The sequence below is a fragment of the Nansenia antarctica genome (assembly GCF_963989245.1).
Source record: "Nansenia antarctica genome assembly, chromosome: 2".
In the NCBI taxonomy this organism is placed as follows: Eukaryota; Metazoa; Chordata; class Actinopteri; order Argentiniformes; family Microstomatidae; genus Nansenia; species Nansenia antarctica.
In genome coordinates, this window is record NC_137675.1 from 87461164 (window position 1) to 87478663 (window position 17500).

Sequence of the window (17500 nt, forward strand, 5' to 3'; positions counted from 1 at the left end):
CGCAGAGAAGAGACACGTAAGGAGCTGTCATAACCCTGACCCCTAACCCCCATCCTAACCCTAACTCTGACCCCTAACCCCCATCCTAACCCTAACTCTGACCCCTAACCCTAACTCTGACCCCTAACCTCCACTCTCTGTCATGACTTCGCCTCTGATATTTCCGACTCACCTTGTGTGCTGTCATGGGCGTCTTTACATACTGACTCATGTCATGTGACTACAGTCTGTCCTGAGGTGTGAAAGTCTTTACATACTGACTCATGTCATGTGACTACAGTCTGTCCTGAGGTGTGAAAGTCTTTACATACTGACTCATGTCATGTGACTACAGTCTGTCCTGAGGTGTGAAAGTCTTTACATACTGACTCATGTCATGTGACTACAGTCTGTCCTGAGGTGTGAAAGTCTTTACATACTGACTCATGTCATGTGACTACAGTCTGTCCTGAGGTGTGAAAGTCTTTACATACTGACTGACTCATGTCATGTGACTACAGTCTGTCCTGAGGTGTGAAAGTCTTTACATACTGACTCATGTCATGTGACTACAGTCTGTCCTGAGGTGTGAAAGTCTTTACATACTGACTCATGTCATGTGACTACAGTCTGTCCTGAGGTGTGAAAGTCTTTACATACTGACTCATGTCATGTGACTACAGTCTGTCCTGAGGTATGAAAGTCTTTACATACTGACTCATGTCATGTGACTACAGTCTGTCCTGAGGTGTGAAAGTCTTTACATACTGACTCATGTCATGTGACTACAGTCTGTCCTGAGGTATGAAAGTCTTTACATACTGACTCATGTCATGTGACTACAGTCTGTCCTGAGGTATGAAAGTCTTTACATACTGACTCATGTCATGTGACTACAGTCTGTCCTGAGGTGTGAAAGCTCCCAGCATGCCCTCTGTTTCCCCCTCCACAGAAACGGCTTCCCCTGACGGCGCTATCGCAGGCCATGCAGGAGGGAGGCGGCCACCTGGGAGAGGACTCTCTGATTGGGTGAGTTAGGACCATAGAGGGCTGTGATTGTGTGAGTTAGGACCATAGAGGACTGTGATTGGGTGAGTTAAGACCAGGAGAGGACTGTGATTGGGTGAGTTAGGACCATAGAGGGCTGTGATTGGGTGAGTTAGGACCAGTAGAGGACTAGTAGGGGCTGGGGGGTCTGCGGGTCTGTGGGGGGCTCGGGGGTCTGTGGCTCTGTAGGTCTGTGGGGTGGAGTAAAAAAACCAACAACCATAAAATGTGTATGTAGATATTGTGTGTTGGAGCGCGGCATGGAAGGGGTTAAACCACGGCCCCTGGTGTGTTTGTGTTGGGCTGCTGTTACATCAGCATCACTCTCCTCTGGAGGAATGGTAGAGCTAGTGATGAGTTCTCTCTCTCTCTCTCCGTGTGTGTGTGTGTGTGTCTGTGTCTGTGTCTGTGTGTGTGTGTGTGTGTGTGTGTGTCTACGTGTCTGTGTGTGTGTCTACATGTGTGTCTACGTGTGTGTCTACGTGTGTGTCTACGTGTCTGTGTGTGTGTGTGTGTGTGTGTGTGTGTGTGTGTGTGTAGTAAGATGATGGATGTGTGTGGGGAGGCGGAGGGCCGCCTGGCGTCTGAGCTGATGCAACACGAGGTCCAGATAGAGAGAGACATCCTGGAGCCCCTCAACACGCTGGCAGAGGTACACACACACACACACACACACACACACACACACACACACACACACAGACACAGACACACACGTGATGTTGGGTTTTTCATGTTAAGATAAATCAAATTTTAATTTAACTAATGTTTCTGTATGTTATCCTGGTGTTGACAATGCTGTGTGTGTGTGTGTCCCAGGTGGACATTCCCAACATCCTGAAGCAGAGGAGACAGCTGGCCAAGCTGGTGCTAGACTACGACTCAGCTAGGGCCAGGTACGAACCCTGACCCCTGACCCTAGGCCTGACCCTTGACCCTAAGCCTGACCCTAGCCCTGACCCCTAACCCCAGCCCTAACCCCAGCCCTAACCCCAGTCCTAACCCCAGCCCTAACCCTAATCCTTATCCCAACCCTAGACCCAACCCTAACCCTGACCCTAGCCCTGACCCTAGCCCTAACCCGGCTGTGGCTCAGGAGGTAGAGCCGGCATCTAATGATCTCAAGGTTCCTCTGTCTCTAGGTTCATCTAATGATCTCAAGGTTCCTCTGTCTCTAGGTTCATCTAATGACCTCAAGGTTCCTCTGTCTCTAGGTTCATCTAATGACCTCAAGGTTCCTCTGTCTCTAGGTTCATCTAATGACCTCAAGGTTTCTCTGTCTGTAGGTTCATCTAATGACCTCAAGGTTTCTCTGTCTGTAGGTTCATCTAATGATCTCAAGGTTTCTCTGTCTCTAGGTTCATCTAATGACCTCAAGGTTCCTCTGTCTGTAGGTTCATCTAATGATCTCAAGGTTTCTCTGTCTGTAGGTTCATCTAATGACCTCAAGGTTTCTCTGTCTGTAGGTTCATCTAATGACCTCAAGGTTCCTCTGTCTCTAGGTTCATCTAATGACCTCAAGGTTTCTCTGTCTGTAGGTTCATCTAATGATCTCAAGGTTTCTCTGTCTCTAGGTTCATCTAATGACCTCAAGGTTTCTCTGTCTGTAGGTTCATCTAATGACCTCAAGGTTTCTCTGTCTGTAGGTTCATCTAATGATCTCAAGGTTTCTCTGTCTGTAGGTTCATCTAATGACCTCAAGGTTTCTCTGTCTGTAGGTTCATCTAATGACCTCAAGGTTTCTCTGTCTGTAGGTTCATCTAATGATCTCAAGGTTTCTCCGTCTCTAGGTTCATCTAATGACCTCAAGGTTTCTCTGTCTGTAGGTTCATCTAATGACCTCAAGGTTTCTCTGTCTCTAGGTTCATCTAATGACCTCAAGGTTTCTCTGTCTGTAGGTTCCTGCAGGCCAGCAAGTCCAGCTACTCCGCAGGCAGGAACCACGACTCCGGAACCAAGGTGGACTCCCTCAAAGACGAGATGGACGAGGCCCTCAACAAAGTGGAGATATGCAAGGTATCACCTTCTATACACCTTTAATACCTCGTAGAGCTTGTTGCTTAACTCACCAACTGCCAAAACATTCCAGAACACTCGCCACCTAGAGTGTTCCAAGTGTTCTATGTGGTGTTTTTACCTAGCAACAACACTCTGATTGGCTGTACAATGAAGCACCACCATTTATGCATTCCTGGGTGAATAAAGTCACCCTTGACGCTCTAGGTCGGATGTTGACCAACTTGGGTGACTTCATTCACCCTCGGCACTGAACGAGTTAACACCGTACGACCTTGGGAGCCGCCTTGAGGTCGCCAGCTGACATGGAGTTGAACCGACGTCGGCACATTCCAGCCCAGGCCTGTTAATCATGAGAGGCTCCTGTCTGAACCTCAGGCTGAACAAGGGACTTATTGTGACAGGGATACAGAACAGAACAGGGTCCAGGGGCCGGTTGCATAAAGATAGATTAAGACTGGTCTAAGCCTTAGACTAGTCTTATATTCTCAGGTTAGACCAGTCTAATTTATAAAAAATAAGACTGACTTATTTTGAGTTTAGAAATTAGCCACCTTCCCCCCTGGCTAAGCTCGATTTAAGAGCTGTGTTGCTATGGGAACGAGTCAGGGCTAGTAGCTAGCTAACACTGTAACTCCAGCGCGGTAAACTACTTTACTGGTTGAAACTGCTAAGCAGTATGCTTTTCTCCACATTATATTCCTCCAATATACATACGTTTTCAGCAGAAGAAAATGTAGTTTATCTCTCATATCTTCCGCCGCTAGGTGGAGCTGTTTCGGCCGCCATGTTTTTTTTTGTCTTATTTTACCTAGAATGCATTGCGTGACAGGCTATCTAAGTCAGTCTTACCTTAGCCACTCATAGGTGAGCTTTATGCAACAGGAACATGTTGAGTAAGGCACTTAGCCCTAAAGTTACTCCAGGGAGACTGTCCCTGTAATCTCTAATTGTAAGTCACTTTAGATAAAACCGTCTGCTAAATGGTAAAAGTGTAAAATTGAGAGGAGCAAAACACTTTGGAGGAGCAAAACATTTAGGGCCGAGAGCCGACAGAAAGCTTGGTTGCCATGACGAGGAACAGCCCTCCCAGCCATCCATGTCCTTGTCCTCTGGTGACCTCAACGCTGACCTCTACGCTGACCTCTACGCTGACCTCTAGCTGACCTGGCATGTGTGTAATGCTTTTTAAATGAATTTTTAAAATACCTTTGAGTCGTGTATTGTGTTGCTGAAACCTTTGAGTCGTGTATTGTGTTGCTGAAACAGAAACCTTTGAGTCGTGTATTGTGTTGCTGAAACAGACGTTGAGTTGTTGTAAACTATCTCTGACCGAGAGCCTTGAACTTACGACCTCTGACCTCTGACCTCCAACACACGTCTCCTCAACCCCCCCCCCCCCCCCCGACGTTAACCAGCTACGCTATCGACAAGCTAGCTGTTGGTCAACACGGGTGGTGGTGGGGGAGAGGGGGGAGAGGGGGGAGAGAGGGAGGGAGGGAGGTGGTGGGGGAGTGGGAGGTGGTGGGGGAGAGGGAGGTGGTGGGGGGAGGGGGGTGGTGGGGGTGTTTGAAGTTGAGGAATGAGTTTTACCTCAACTCGGTTTCACACACATCTGGGTGGCGGTAGCCTGGAGGTCAGAGAGGCAGGTAGCCTAGAGGTTAGAGGTCAGAGAGGCAGGTAGCCTAGAGGTTAGAGGTCAGAGAGGCAGGTTGCCTAGAGGTTAGAGGTCAGAGAGGCAGGTTGCCTAGAGGATAGAGGTCAGAGAGGCAGGTAGCCTGGAGGTTAGAGGTCAGAGAGGCAGGTAGCCTAGAGGTTAGAGGTCAGAGAGGCAGGTAGCCTGGAGGTTAGAGGTCAGAGAGGCAGGTAGCCTGGAGGTTCACTGGTTCGATCCCCGCTCGCCTCAGGAGGGAGCTGCATGTGCTCTTGAGCAAGGCACTTAACCTCTCAACTGCTCCAGGGGGTGCCGGCTATGGCTGAGCCTGAACCTGTTGATTGCACGGTAAATAAAACAACATTCTAACATCCTGTGTGTCTGTCTGTCCTCCCCCCAGGACCAGCTGTCTGCAGAGCTCTACAACTACTCCTCTAAAGAAGGAGATTATGCACAATACTACGTCCTGGTATGTCTCACCCTCACGCTGTCTCACCCTCACCTCACCACCTGTCTCACCTTCACCACCTGTCTCACCCTCGCCTCAATTATTTCTAACCCTCAGTGTGTGTGTGTGTGTCTGTGTCTGTGTGTGTGTGTGTGTGTGTGTGTGTGTGTGTGTGTCTGTGTCTCTGTGTGTGTGTGTGTGTGTCAGTTGCTCCAGGCCCAGGCAGATTACCACAGAAGGTCTCTGGCTGAACTAGAGGCCGTCCTGCCCACCATCCAGGCACAGCAAGGTAACACACACACACACACACACACACACAGACACACACACACACACACACACACACACACACACACACACAGACACACACACTAGTGGTGGTGTTCCCCAGGTGGGATTTGAACTCATGACCTTCTGATCACCTGTCCAACTCACTATCCACTAGACCACCACTACCCCCTAATTCAGCACCATGCTGGTCAGAACCCCCGGGGAGAACCCTGCATTACTTATGGCGCTTTTCCACTACCGGGCTGACGCGGGCCGTATTTGTATCCGAGCCGTGCCGAGCCGTGCCGTACTTTCAGAAACGCTTCTCCATTATACGGAGCGACCCGGGACTGTAGGAGGAGTTACGTGTCATAAGAGCGCTTCACTGTAATAAGTGCCGCTATACAGATCAACGGGGGGAAATGCGATAAGAATTATGTCAAAATGCAGCACTATCGTGCACAGATCAGCCTTAAAACATGTAACGTTAAGTGCCTGTTACTTGCCGCTTTCAGTTCTAGTAGAGTAGTTTAGATCTCGCAACCAGGGAAATGCCGACATGAAATGCCGACACGATTCTATTTTTATTTCTCCTGACACGTTGAGCACTGTGCTTTTTTTTGTTGGTGAACTACCGTAATAAGCCTAAAAACTGTTCAAAAAGTGCAACTTCTCTGCTTTCAGAAACTGTTTGAATTTTTTTGATTGGGCATATAGTTCATGAATTACGATAGTTTGAAGGAACGCTGTAAAATCCTGTCTGCGCCGGCAGCTCCGGTTTCGGACCAAGACGCGAATCTATCGGCATTGGTCAAATACATGCTCACATCGAGTCATCCGCTCACTGCTCTCCATCAAAAATGGCACATCCATCAATAATATTACATAATAACAACTGCTCTGATTAGATTGCTTAGATTGTTTAATACATCAACGGGGCGAAAAGCGAGATGAACTCGCGAGTATCATGCTTCCTCCATTGAATGGAAAGTCCTATCTATTCCATTCAAGGTGTTTAGCCTTCCCCCTTTCCACTGGTAATAAGGAATTGGCAAGAATAGATCGATATAAATAGATCAACATAATGCAGCACTATCATGCACAGATCAGCCTTAAAACATGTAACGTTAGAGCGATGTATTTCTACGGAAAGGCTGACTGACGCGGGGCTCATACAATCTAACAAGATACGAGTGCTCCGGTGTCTTGCTGGTAGTCAAATATATTTATTTATATATACAGCATATGGATGTTACGTGCCTGTTACCTGCCGCTTTCAGTTCTAATAGTTTAGATCTCGCAACCAGGGAAACGCCGACTGTTAAAGGGAGCAAGACGCGAATCTACCGGCATTTGACTGCCGCTGGACTGAGGAACAGCATAGGCACAGGACATCGCCATAATAGCGATTTTTTTTGTTATGCTTGTTGTAAATAAAAGTTCTATGATGCATTGAAATGACATTAAACTAAGATAATACGATGGTTAGCATAATTTTTCTAATCTTTATTAATAAGTTATTACAGAAACAGTAAGTGACATTTTCCGAGAGGGAAATCTGTTGTGGTATTTAAAAACTGCGGTTAGCGAAGAAATCTATGAACATGGGATGACGATTTCCATTGACCAATCAACGGTGTGCAGCGTCACACGTCACACGCAGCCTGGCAAAAAGGTACCTTTCGGCCCTGTAGTTCCTGCTCGTGAAGGGTAGCTAAAGAACCAAGCCAAGCCGAGCCGAGCCGACCCGGGCCGACAAATGGAAAAGCGCCAAAGAAGCAGGCCTGTAGCTGGCCCTGTAGTGGAAAAGCGCCATTACACAGGGCTCTGTAGCCGTGACAACCGATCTCTCATTGTAAGTCGCTTTGGATAAAAGCGTCTGCTAATGGTAAACACTATCTGTCTGTATGAACTTGCATTGGCTTTGGGAGAATAGTGGATATCCACCCTCTTCTAACCTCCACCCAACAGTCTCTCTCATTCCAGTGGTAGTATTCCTGAAAAAAGAAAAGTCATCTATTTATGGGTGCAAAGTCTGGTAAAGCTTTGTTATAAAAACACAATTCCAAGTGACCTGACATGAATGTTTGTTAAGTCTTGGCACCTCACTACATTAAAACAAAACAACGCCACACTGTTTTTCCTGGACTCGATTATTTCAGGGATAAGATTCAATCAGTTTTAATTAGATTTGAGTGGATTCTGGTTCTACTCTGTCTCAGATAGGGACATTAGATGTGCTGCTCATTCATTTCTGATTGCCGAAAAGATCTGGCAAGAAGCTTTACCAGGCTTTACACTCATAAATTGCTTACTTTTCTTGCTGAATGCTAACATTGGAGAGAGAGAGAGAGAGAGAGAGAGAGAGAGAGGTCTTAGAACATGTTATTGTCTGTATGTACTGTATGTGCATCTGTTACCAATTCAAATGGGCATAGACCTGTCCTCATCCAGAATGTCTGTGAAAAGATTAGATGAAAACAATTAAAAATAAACAGATTTAATCTCAATAACAATTGATTAACTTAAAATTAAATAAAATATATACCGTAGTAGATCTGATGGTGCGACCTCCCTCCTATCTGTCCTGCAGGTTACAACCATGTCCTGTGTGAACATATTTGATATGTGTTTTCCCTGTACGCTGTTCACTGTGATGAAACTGCCTCCCGCCAGTCGGCCATTTTGTGCCTTTGGGAACGGAGGACACTAATTTGGTTGTTAAGTCATGACGTGTTTCCGGGTCCAACGTTGGCTGAGGCGCTCTCTTCGAAATGCCTCAGTAATAATAAGAATTCATTATATTTGTATAGCGCTTTTCCGAGGCTCAAAGACGCTGACAATATGGGGAAAACAGGAAAGTGCTGTGTCCCTTGTCGTATGAATAGATCCCAGTCTAAAAAACGATTGAACTGTCATTCTACCGCTGTAGTACACTGGTAGTCTGGTGCGGGGAATTTCTGGTTTGGACCCGGAAATAGCTAAACATCACGTTTGACGTCAGACTTAACAACCAAATAGTTGTAAAGGGTTTTTGAAAGCAGAATTCTTTCCCATTCTTGCTTGATGTACGACTTCAGTTGCTCAACAGTCCACACATTTTCAATGGGAGACAGGTCTGGGCTGGCAGGCAGGCAGGCCAGTCTAGTGCCCGTATGAAACTGTCTTCCGCCGGTCGGTGGCCATTTTGTGCCTTGTGTGTAGACTGGTGGCAGCCATTTTGTGCCTTGTGTGTAGACTCGTGGCAGCCATTTTGTGCCTTGTGTGTAGACTCTTGGCAGCCATTTTGTGCCTTGTGTGTAGACTCGCTCGTGGCAGCCATTTTGTGCCTTGTGTGTAGACTCGCTGGTGGCAGCCATTTTGTGCCTTGTGTGTAGACTCTTGGCAGCCATTTTGTGCCTTGTGTGCAGACTCGTGGATGGAGAAGCCGGCGTACGGCACGGCCCTGGAGGAGCACCTGAAGAGGAGCGGCCGGGAGATCGCCCTGCCCCTGGAGGCCTGTGTGATGATGCTGCTGGAGACGGGCATGAAGGAGGAGGTGAGGGGGGGGGGAGGAGCTGGAGGAGCTGGAGGAGCTGGCTTTTAAGAAACAGCTAAAGACTGTCTTGTATAGACAGATAGCCCCAAAAGCCTGTCTTTCTGTGTCCTGTTGATATTGTTGTACACTTGTTTGTTACCTGTTTCTTATTTTCACTTGTTTGCCTATTTTAACCTGCCATGACTTTCGCTCTTTTATTATGTTCTTGTATATGTAAAAGCACCTTGTGCTTACTTACTTACTTACTGTATGCCTGTCTGTCTGCTCGTCTGTCTGTCTGTCTGTCTCTCTGCCTGTCTCTCTGTCTGTCTCTCTGCCTGTCTGTCTGTCTGCCTGTCTGCCTGCCTGTCTGTATGCCTGTCTGTCTGCTCGTCTGTCTGTCTGTCTGTCTGTCTGCCTGTCTCTCTGTCTGTCTGCTCGTCTGTCTGCCTGTCTCTCTGTCTGTCTGCTCGTCTGTCTGCCTGTCTCTCTGTCTGTCTGTCTGCCTGTCTCTCTGTCTGTCTGTCTGTCTGCCTGTCTCTCTGTCTGTCTGTCTGTCTGCCTGTCTCTCTGTCTGTCTGTCTGTCTGCCTGTCTCTCTGTCTCTCTGTCTGTCTGTCTGCCTGCCTGTCTGTATGCCTGTCTGTATGCCTGTCTGTCTGCTCGTCTGTCTGCCTGTCTGCCTGTCTGTCTGTCTGTCTGCCTGTCTCTCTGTCTGTCTGCCTCTCTGTCTGTCTGTCTGTCTGCCTGTCTGTATGCCTGTCTGTCTGTATGCCTGTCTGTCTGTCTGTCTGTCTGCTCGTCTGTCTGCCTGTCTGTATGCCTGTCTGTATGCCTGTCTGTCTGCTCGTCTGTCTGCCTGTCTCTCTGTCTGTCTGTCTGTCTGTCTGTCTGTCTGTCTGTCTGTCTGTCTGCCTGTCTGTCTGTCTGCCTGCTTGCCTGCCTGTCTTTCTGTCTGTCTGTCTGTCTGTCTGCTATTACTCCCAGTGTCATCAGCCTGGTTAAGTGGAACCGTACGACCATCCTTAGCGGTGTGATTCAGACCGTTTTATAAAGGAAATCAAAATGGATGCAGTGGGTCTCTTTCTTGCCTTGTTTCCTTGTCTCCCCCCGATCACTGACCTGGTAGATCAAAGGGCAGATAGCGAGGACTGCTTTCGCTCCTCCCAACACACACACACACACACACACACACACACACACACACACACACACACACACACACTATCCAGGTAGTGATAGTAGTGTCTCCAGACCGTGTGTGGGTTGAGGTTGGTCTGACTCTGCTCTCCTCCTCCCCTCCCCTCCCCTCCCCCTCTCCTCCTCCTCTCCCCCTCCTCCTCCCCTCCCCTCCCCTCCTCCTCCTCCTCCTCCTCCTCCTCCTCCTCCTCCCCTCCTCCTCCTCTCCTCCTCCTCTCCTCCTTTCCTCCTCCCCTCCCCTCCTCCTCCTCTCCCCCTCCTCCCCTCTCCCCCTCCTCCTCCTCTCCCCCTCCTCCTCTCCTCCCCTCTCCCCCTCCTCCTCCCCTCCTCCTCCTCCTCCTCCTCCTCCCCCTCTCCTCCCCCTCTCCTCCTCCTCTCCTCTCCTCTCCTCCTCCCCTCCCCCTCTCCTCCTCCTCTCCACTCCTCCTCCTCCCCCTCTCCTCCTCTCCTCTCCTCTCCTCCTCCCCTCCCCCTCTCCTCCTCTTCTCCTCTCCTCCTCCCCTCCTCCTCCTCCTCCTCCCCTCCCCCTCTCCTCCTCCTCCCCTCCCCCTCTCCTCCCCCTCTCCTCCCCCTCTCCTCCTCCTCTCCAGGGCTTGTTCAGGATAGCAGCCGGGGCGTCTAAGCTGAAGAAGTTGAAGGCGGCGTTGGACTGTTCCACCTCCCAACTGGAGGAGTTCTACTCCGACCCCCACGCTGTCGCTGGTACGACCCACTCCCCCCTCCCCCCTCCTCCCTCCCTCCTCCCCCTCCCCCCCACACTGTCGCTGGTACGACCCGCTCCCCCATCCTCCCTCCCTCCTCCCCCTCCCCCCCACGCTGTCGCTGGTACGACCCACTCCCCCCTCCTCCCCCTCCCCCCCACGCTGTCGCTGGTACGACCCACTCCCCCCTCCTCCCTCCCTCCTCCCCCTCCCCCCCCACGCTGTCGCTGGTACGACCCACTCCCTCCTCCCTTCCCCCTCTCCCTCCTCCCTCCCCCCTCTCCTCCTCCCCCCCACGCTGTCGCTGGTACGACCCCACTCCCCCTCCTCCCTCCCTCCTCCCTCCTCCCCCTCCCCCCCCACGCTGTCGCTGGTACGACCCACTCCCTCCTCCCTTCCCCCCTCCATCCTCCCTCCCCCCTCTCCCTCTCCCCCAAGCTGTCGCTGGTACGACCTCCCCCCTCTCCCCTAATGATGAGTTCAGGTACTATAATGCTGAGTTCAGGTACTATAATGCTGAGTTCAGGTACTATAATACTGAGTTCAGGTACTATAATGCTGAGTTCAGGTACTATAATGCTGCGTTCATGCGCTGTCTGTTAACCCCATGTGTGTGTGTGGTGGTGTGTGTGTGTGTGTGTGTGTGTGTGTGTGTGTGTGTGTGTGTGTGGTGGTGTGTGTCCAGGTGCTCTGAAGTCGTACCTCAGAGAGCTGCCTGAACCCCTCATGACCTTCCAGCTGTATGACGAGTGGACACAAGCCTCCAAGTAAGTAACACACACACACATACACACACACACACTCACACACACACACACACTACACACACACACCCCCACACACACGCACAAACGCATGCACACACACACAGGCACGCGCATACACACACACACACACACACACACACACACACACTGCACACACACACACACGCACACACGCACGCACAAACGCATGCATACACACACACACACACACTGCACACACACACGCACGCACACACACACACACACACACACACACACACACACACACACACACTACGCACACACTACACGCACACACACCCACCAGGGTTTCCGTTAGAAAAAATTGCCGCCGGTCATCGTGTCCGGGAAGATTTCGATTTACCGGACAAACGTGAGATATTCCGGTCATCATATTAAAATATAATATAGCTGTTTGTCGCGGTGATTACTGTTGTGTAGCGGCCTATATATGCCATTTAATGTCTATTTCTCATCCGATACGATTAGATGCGAGCTATATAATATATAATAATATAACATGATTCGCATGCGCGCTATGCCATTATGTCCAGCGCTGAACGCGCGCCTCACTGGGAACTGAACAGACTGCATCGATCAATGAACGGACTCCACATTACGTTAACTGAAGTTTGTTAAATTGTTTGGGATTAATGTGAGTTTTCTATTTTCTCTTTCCAGTTTTACCCTTTTTTTATCAATAAAACAACGTCATTTCTATAACCAGGTCTCGCTGGTTGGGAAGGCATTTCGTTTAGCTGCCTGTCAAATCATACTTAATCGGACTCGGGAGTATGAGAATGAGGAGAACATAACTGTTTATTGAGAAACAATTGATAGGCAGGCTGGGATACGTATATAAAGAAATACCACAATGTCTAGATGTATAACATTTTATTGAACAGTGCAAGCATGTAGGCTTCTGGCGTGACACGGCTAGCCTAATTTCCGTTCATATGCCTTTTATCAGATAAAATAAAATAGAATAAAACTCTTTGAAAATAAATAGGCTTTAAATTAACTTGCAATGCGTATAGGCTAATTTCCGTTCGATGTTATAGCCTAGGCCTATGCCTTTTCTCAGATAGATAGGGGATAGCCTTAAATAAAATAGCCTAGAGTAAAAACTCTGAAAATAAACCAAAAAATAACAATGAATATCATTCAGCTACTTATTAGGCCTACGTCGCTTTTTGGCAGCATTGAAGCGTGCAGCTGCGGACTTGAAATCAAAGGTGCAAAGTGTCTCTCCGCAACTTGCAATGCGCATTAGCCGTGTGACCTTGCCCTCCCCAAGGCGACTTCGGTCCGCAGTTTTAATTCGGTTCTGCAGAGAGAATCCTCTCTCTGCAGGCACACTGGAGACGGGAATCAAGCAGGCTATCTTGGCCAGTGTGGCCCACTCTGGGTTAGGGGTGTAACGGATCACCTAACTCACGGATCGGATCGTGTCACGGATTTTGAGTCACGGATCGGATCATTTTTCGGATCAACACAAAACATTTTTTTTTATTTATAAAAACAACATTTTCCTTGAATTCTGTAAAAACACCACTTTTAATGTGTGAAACAAAAAAACAACATTCAAGATGTCAAAACTGATATATATATCACATATATATATATATAACATCTATATATAACAACATATATATATAACAACACATATATATAACATCACTGCTGCAATCTGGTTGCCAAGTGAAACCTAACTTTACCTAAATAATAAAGTGAAATCCTTTAAACATGGTAAGAAAAAAAAGTAAATAAAGCAAAGCAGCCTCAAGCTTATAACTTCATATTCATTTTCAAAAAGATGAGGATGTCCACATTGTCTGGGGAGAGGGCAGACCTGTCAGTCACTATGTCTCCTGCTGTGGAGAACACCCTCTCGCTAGGAACTGAAGTAGCCGGCACAGCCAGGTAGCGTCTTGCCATCATGGCAACGTGAGGGTACACACCGTAACTTTCTTATCGACCTCCCTCCTTCCATCATTATTATAAGTAACAGGGAAGCCAAAGTGCTCCCATACATGTGATTTCAATGACGAGGGAGGGAGGCCTTTCCAGTTCGCCAACGTAGCACTCGCCATGATACTTGTTGCTGTGGATTCCCAGCTTCACGTGGAGTGAGTACGTAACAGAGTACTTTTTTTGTGTGTTTACACAATCACCCAGGCTGCTTAGCGGGTGATATGACGTGATATAAGTGGGACAGAGATGAGTGAATGAATGTTGTTGTCAACTCAGTACGCATGCAGAGAGTGAGAATAAAGCGCACATGATTGTTTTTCTACCGGTTACATTTGAATGAATGAATGGTCTTTATTGTCATTGCTACAGTACAGGTACCAAACAACGAAATTTAGGAGGGGTGGCTCCCCTGGTGTTAGAAAAAAAAAAAAAAAAAAAAAAAAAAAAACGGTTTTGCTATTGATCCGCGGTACACATGCGTTCCGAACCGTGGAGGGCGATCCGAACGGATCACGGATTATCCGTGATCCGTTACACCCCTACTCTGGGTACATTTCGCTGAAGTCTCGGATGAGGACTTCGCAGGCTGTTGAGAAACGCAAGCCCCCATAACCACGAAGCGCTGTCATGACACCGATGGCATCTCGTTGCACGTTTGTGGCATCGATGACCGGGGCTGTGGCTGGTGCTGAGTCATCATCGCTGGTCATTTCTTGGCCAAAATGACCAATGATGGTCTGGATGGCCGGTTCGGCATATTCTTCAAGCGCTGAGGGGACGGAATGAGTGATAATGAATCAGTGATGGCCTATTTTTTTTTATGACAAAATGACATCAACAGCCAGATTAACTGAAAAGTAGGAAGGTTTAAATGTTATCCTGTTGTTTTCATCATTGTTGTTATTATAGCCTAATAATAATTATTGTTATTATGATGATGATAATTATTACCGTATTAGCCTATGATGGGTGGCGGCCATAGTCTACATTTCGCAATTTAGACAAGCATTTTAGGTTATTCAAAAAGGATAGGCCTAAGAATTATACTATGCATTTTGCAACCAACTTAATTAAACAGGCCTAGCTTCTACTTACCATCCTGCGTCTGTGGGTATTGGGAGGGGTTCAGAAGGATGTCGAAGCTGTTCAGTACATCTAGGGAATCTTCTCTGGCATTTTTAAACGCCTGAACGGACCGGTCACCTACATGTGTCACTCTGACATCATTGTACAGGCCGTCTTGGCAGTCCGCCTGGAACTTCACTTCTTCTGGGCCTGGGGCATCTCGTAGCTGTGTTAGTGCCGCTACGGATGCGTGAACCATTGGTCGGATCATGGCCAGATTGACGTCGTCTTTCTGGAAAACCAAGTTCAGTTTGGTCATCACCGGTAGCACATCAGCCAGTGCGTGAGTCCAGGCGATAAAGCTATACGGCTGGATTTGACCTAGGATGCCTTGGGCTTGGGCATTTCCTCCCACAGCCTCTTCATTTAGCTCCATCACCAGAGCAGGCCAGTTACGTTTGATACCCTCCACTGCCCTGTGCAAGGATAGCCAGCGGACAGCGCACGGCTGCTTTAGGCTCGTCATGTCTTCGTCGCTGAGAGCTGCTGTCACCTGACGGAGGCGATTGGTCCTGCTGGCTGACTGCTTGTAAAAGGAGTACACAGAAGCAGCTGTGCGCTTGTAGGCTCCTACCTGGTCAACAGCCTTTGCAGCATCTAGCGCGGCCAGCGCAACTCGGTGGGCACCACAGTGCACCTGAATGGAAAACGCACTCTGTTTCTTCAGAAGAGCACCAACTCCAGCACGCTTCCCCATCATTACACTGGCCCCATCCGAGCCCAGGCCAATGACGCGGGACAGCTCCACACCTCTCTCGCGGAGCACCTCCACCACTTTGTCAAATATACACTGTGCGGTCCCGGAGTGCACATCATAATTGCCCAGAAAACATGTCTCAACTCTTCCTTTTATTTCCAACTTCACGTATATAATCAGCTTCTTGTCCACGGTGATATTTACTGTCTCATCAATGATAATTCCAATGAAGCCACTCCCCTTTAGCTTTTCATCCAGCTGATCCATCACAACGTCTTCCTGTGCCCTTTCCATGTCATCAACGGAGTCGCTGTGGCGGTGCCCTCAGTCAAGACAAAATCTGGAGCCTTAACTGCTTTCAGTAGCTCAGTCAGTGCCACATACTAATGACATGCGATGCCATTTTTTGCCATGTGAAATGCAACTTGTAGCTGAGAGTGCAGCTTATTGTTAGCCGTTGCATTAGCCTGCTCACAGTGGCCTTGCATAGCGGTTTGCTGTTGCCTCAAACTGACCGCCGATATGTGGTCACTGCACCGACTGTGATCAGTGAGAGCCGACATTCTCATATTTGTTGCTCCTCTCGTGAATCCGTTATTCCTCCCCGATTTTTCGCACGGTGAGCAGAACATTTTTCCTTCCTCATCTAAACGCAGCCAGGGGAAAGGTTCTTTCCATTCAACTCTGAACCCACGAGACTTCTTGGCTGGAGGAGCCACGACGGCGTCAGCCGCCTCCATCTCTTCAGAGTCAGACTTCTCCTCAGACTCATTGTTGCTTGGTTTCATGAAGTAATTGCTAAGCTTACTTTGTTTTGCCATGTTTACATTAATTTAATCGCTCGCTATGGTGCACTTTGAGCTGCAACGTTTGCGTATTATTATGGTGGCCGGGTTGGCAGGGTTGCCAGATGGGCCGGGTTATCGCCGAATGGGCTACTGGGTTTAAGCGGTAATAGACTGGTTAAGCTGTAATCCCATCTGGCATCAATCCCATGTGGCATCTGACTATTACCGCTGTTTCGCATAGGCCAGCCTACACATTAGGAGTCATCATCATGCCGGCGTCAAATCATATAATAATAAAATAAATACATAGCTTATATATTCGTCTTTTTTAAAATAGAAGGAATCAGAATGTGAACTTTAGCGAATTGTATTCAAATTGTGCTTAGAGGGAATTATTTTCACCGGACATTATGACCGACGAGTTTTCAATTTGTCGGACTTCAACAAATTTTACCGGACAAAGACCGGTAATTACCGGTTAACGGAAACCCTGACACCCACACACACGCACAAACGCATGCACACACACATAGGCACGCACATACACACACACACACACACACACACTGCACACACACACACACACACACACACACACACACACCATACACACACACACACACGCACAAACACATTGCACACACACATTTTTCATACACACCCACCCACACACACACACACACCCACACACACGCACAAACACATTTTTCATACACAACCACACACACACACACACCCTCTGAGCAGGTGCGCCCTCTGCTGGAGGCTTATGAGGCCAAGATGGACCTCAAGATCGAGCTCTAAGACACACACACACACACACACACACTACATACATGAACACACCCCTCAGGTGTGTGTTACAGGGCCCGGGGACACAGCAGAGTGTGTGAGTGTGTGTTTTTCTGTGTGCAGTGTGTCAGACCCCGACAAGAGGCTCCAGGCATTATGGGTAACGTGCGACAGTCTGCCAAAGAACCACAAGGCCAACCTCAGGTAGGTCACATGATCAACCTCAGGTAGGTGTCACATGATCAACCTCAGGTAGGTGTCACATGATCAACCTCAGGTAGGTCACATGATCAACCTCAGGTAATAATAATAATAATAATAATATCTTAGATTTGTATAGCGCCTTTCTCAAACCCAAGGACGCTTAACAGATTTCATAGACAGACAGTCAGACAGACAGAACAGAAAAACAAAGCAAAGAAACAAAGACAACGAGAGTGACAAAACTAGACTAGAGGCCAAAGGCCTTAGAGAACAGGTGGGTTTTGAGGGCTGATTTAAAGGTGTCCAGGGTAGGGGGGGGGGC

General features: G+C 48.3%; 1 protein-coding gene across 1 annotated transcript in view; it reads left to right on the plus strand.

The window, feature by feature from the left end:
• The window catches only part of LOC308150826 (rho GTPase-activating protein 17-like), a gene marked incomplete at its 3' end in the record, with an annotated part of 52977 nt that overhangs the window by 27152 nt on the left and 8325 nt on the right, over positions 1-17500 (plus strand). Inside the window, exons 3-13 of the mRNA XM_080523617.1 lie at positions 1-16; positions 932-1008; positions 1567-1678; positions 1846-1922; positions 2925-3042; positions 5097-5165; positions 5352-5433; positions 8825-8952; positions 10721-10832; positions 11517-11598; positions 17098-17178. The exon at positions 1-16 is cut by the window's left edge and continues 89 nt beyond it. Coding sequence (XP_080379743.1) covers positions 1-16; positions 932-1008; positions 1567-1678; positions 1846-1922; positions 2925-3042; positions 5097-5165; positions 5352-5433; positions 8825-8952; positions 10721-10832; positions 11517-11598; positions 17098-17178 — 954 coding nt within the window. The remainder of the gene's footprint in view (positions 17-931; positions 1009-1566; positions 1679-1845; positions 1923-2924; positions 3043-5096; positions 5166-5351; positions 5434-8824; positions 8953-10720; positions 10833-11516; positions 11599-17097; positions 17179-17500) is intronic.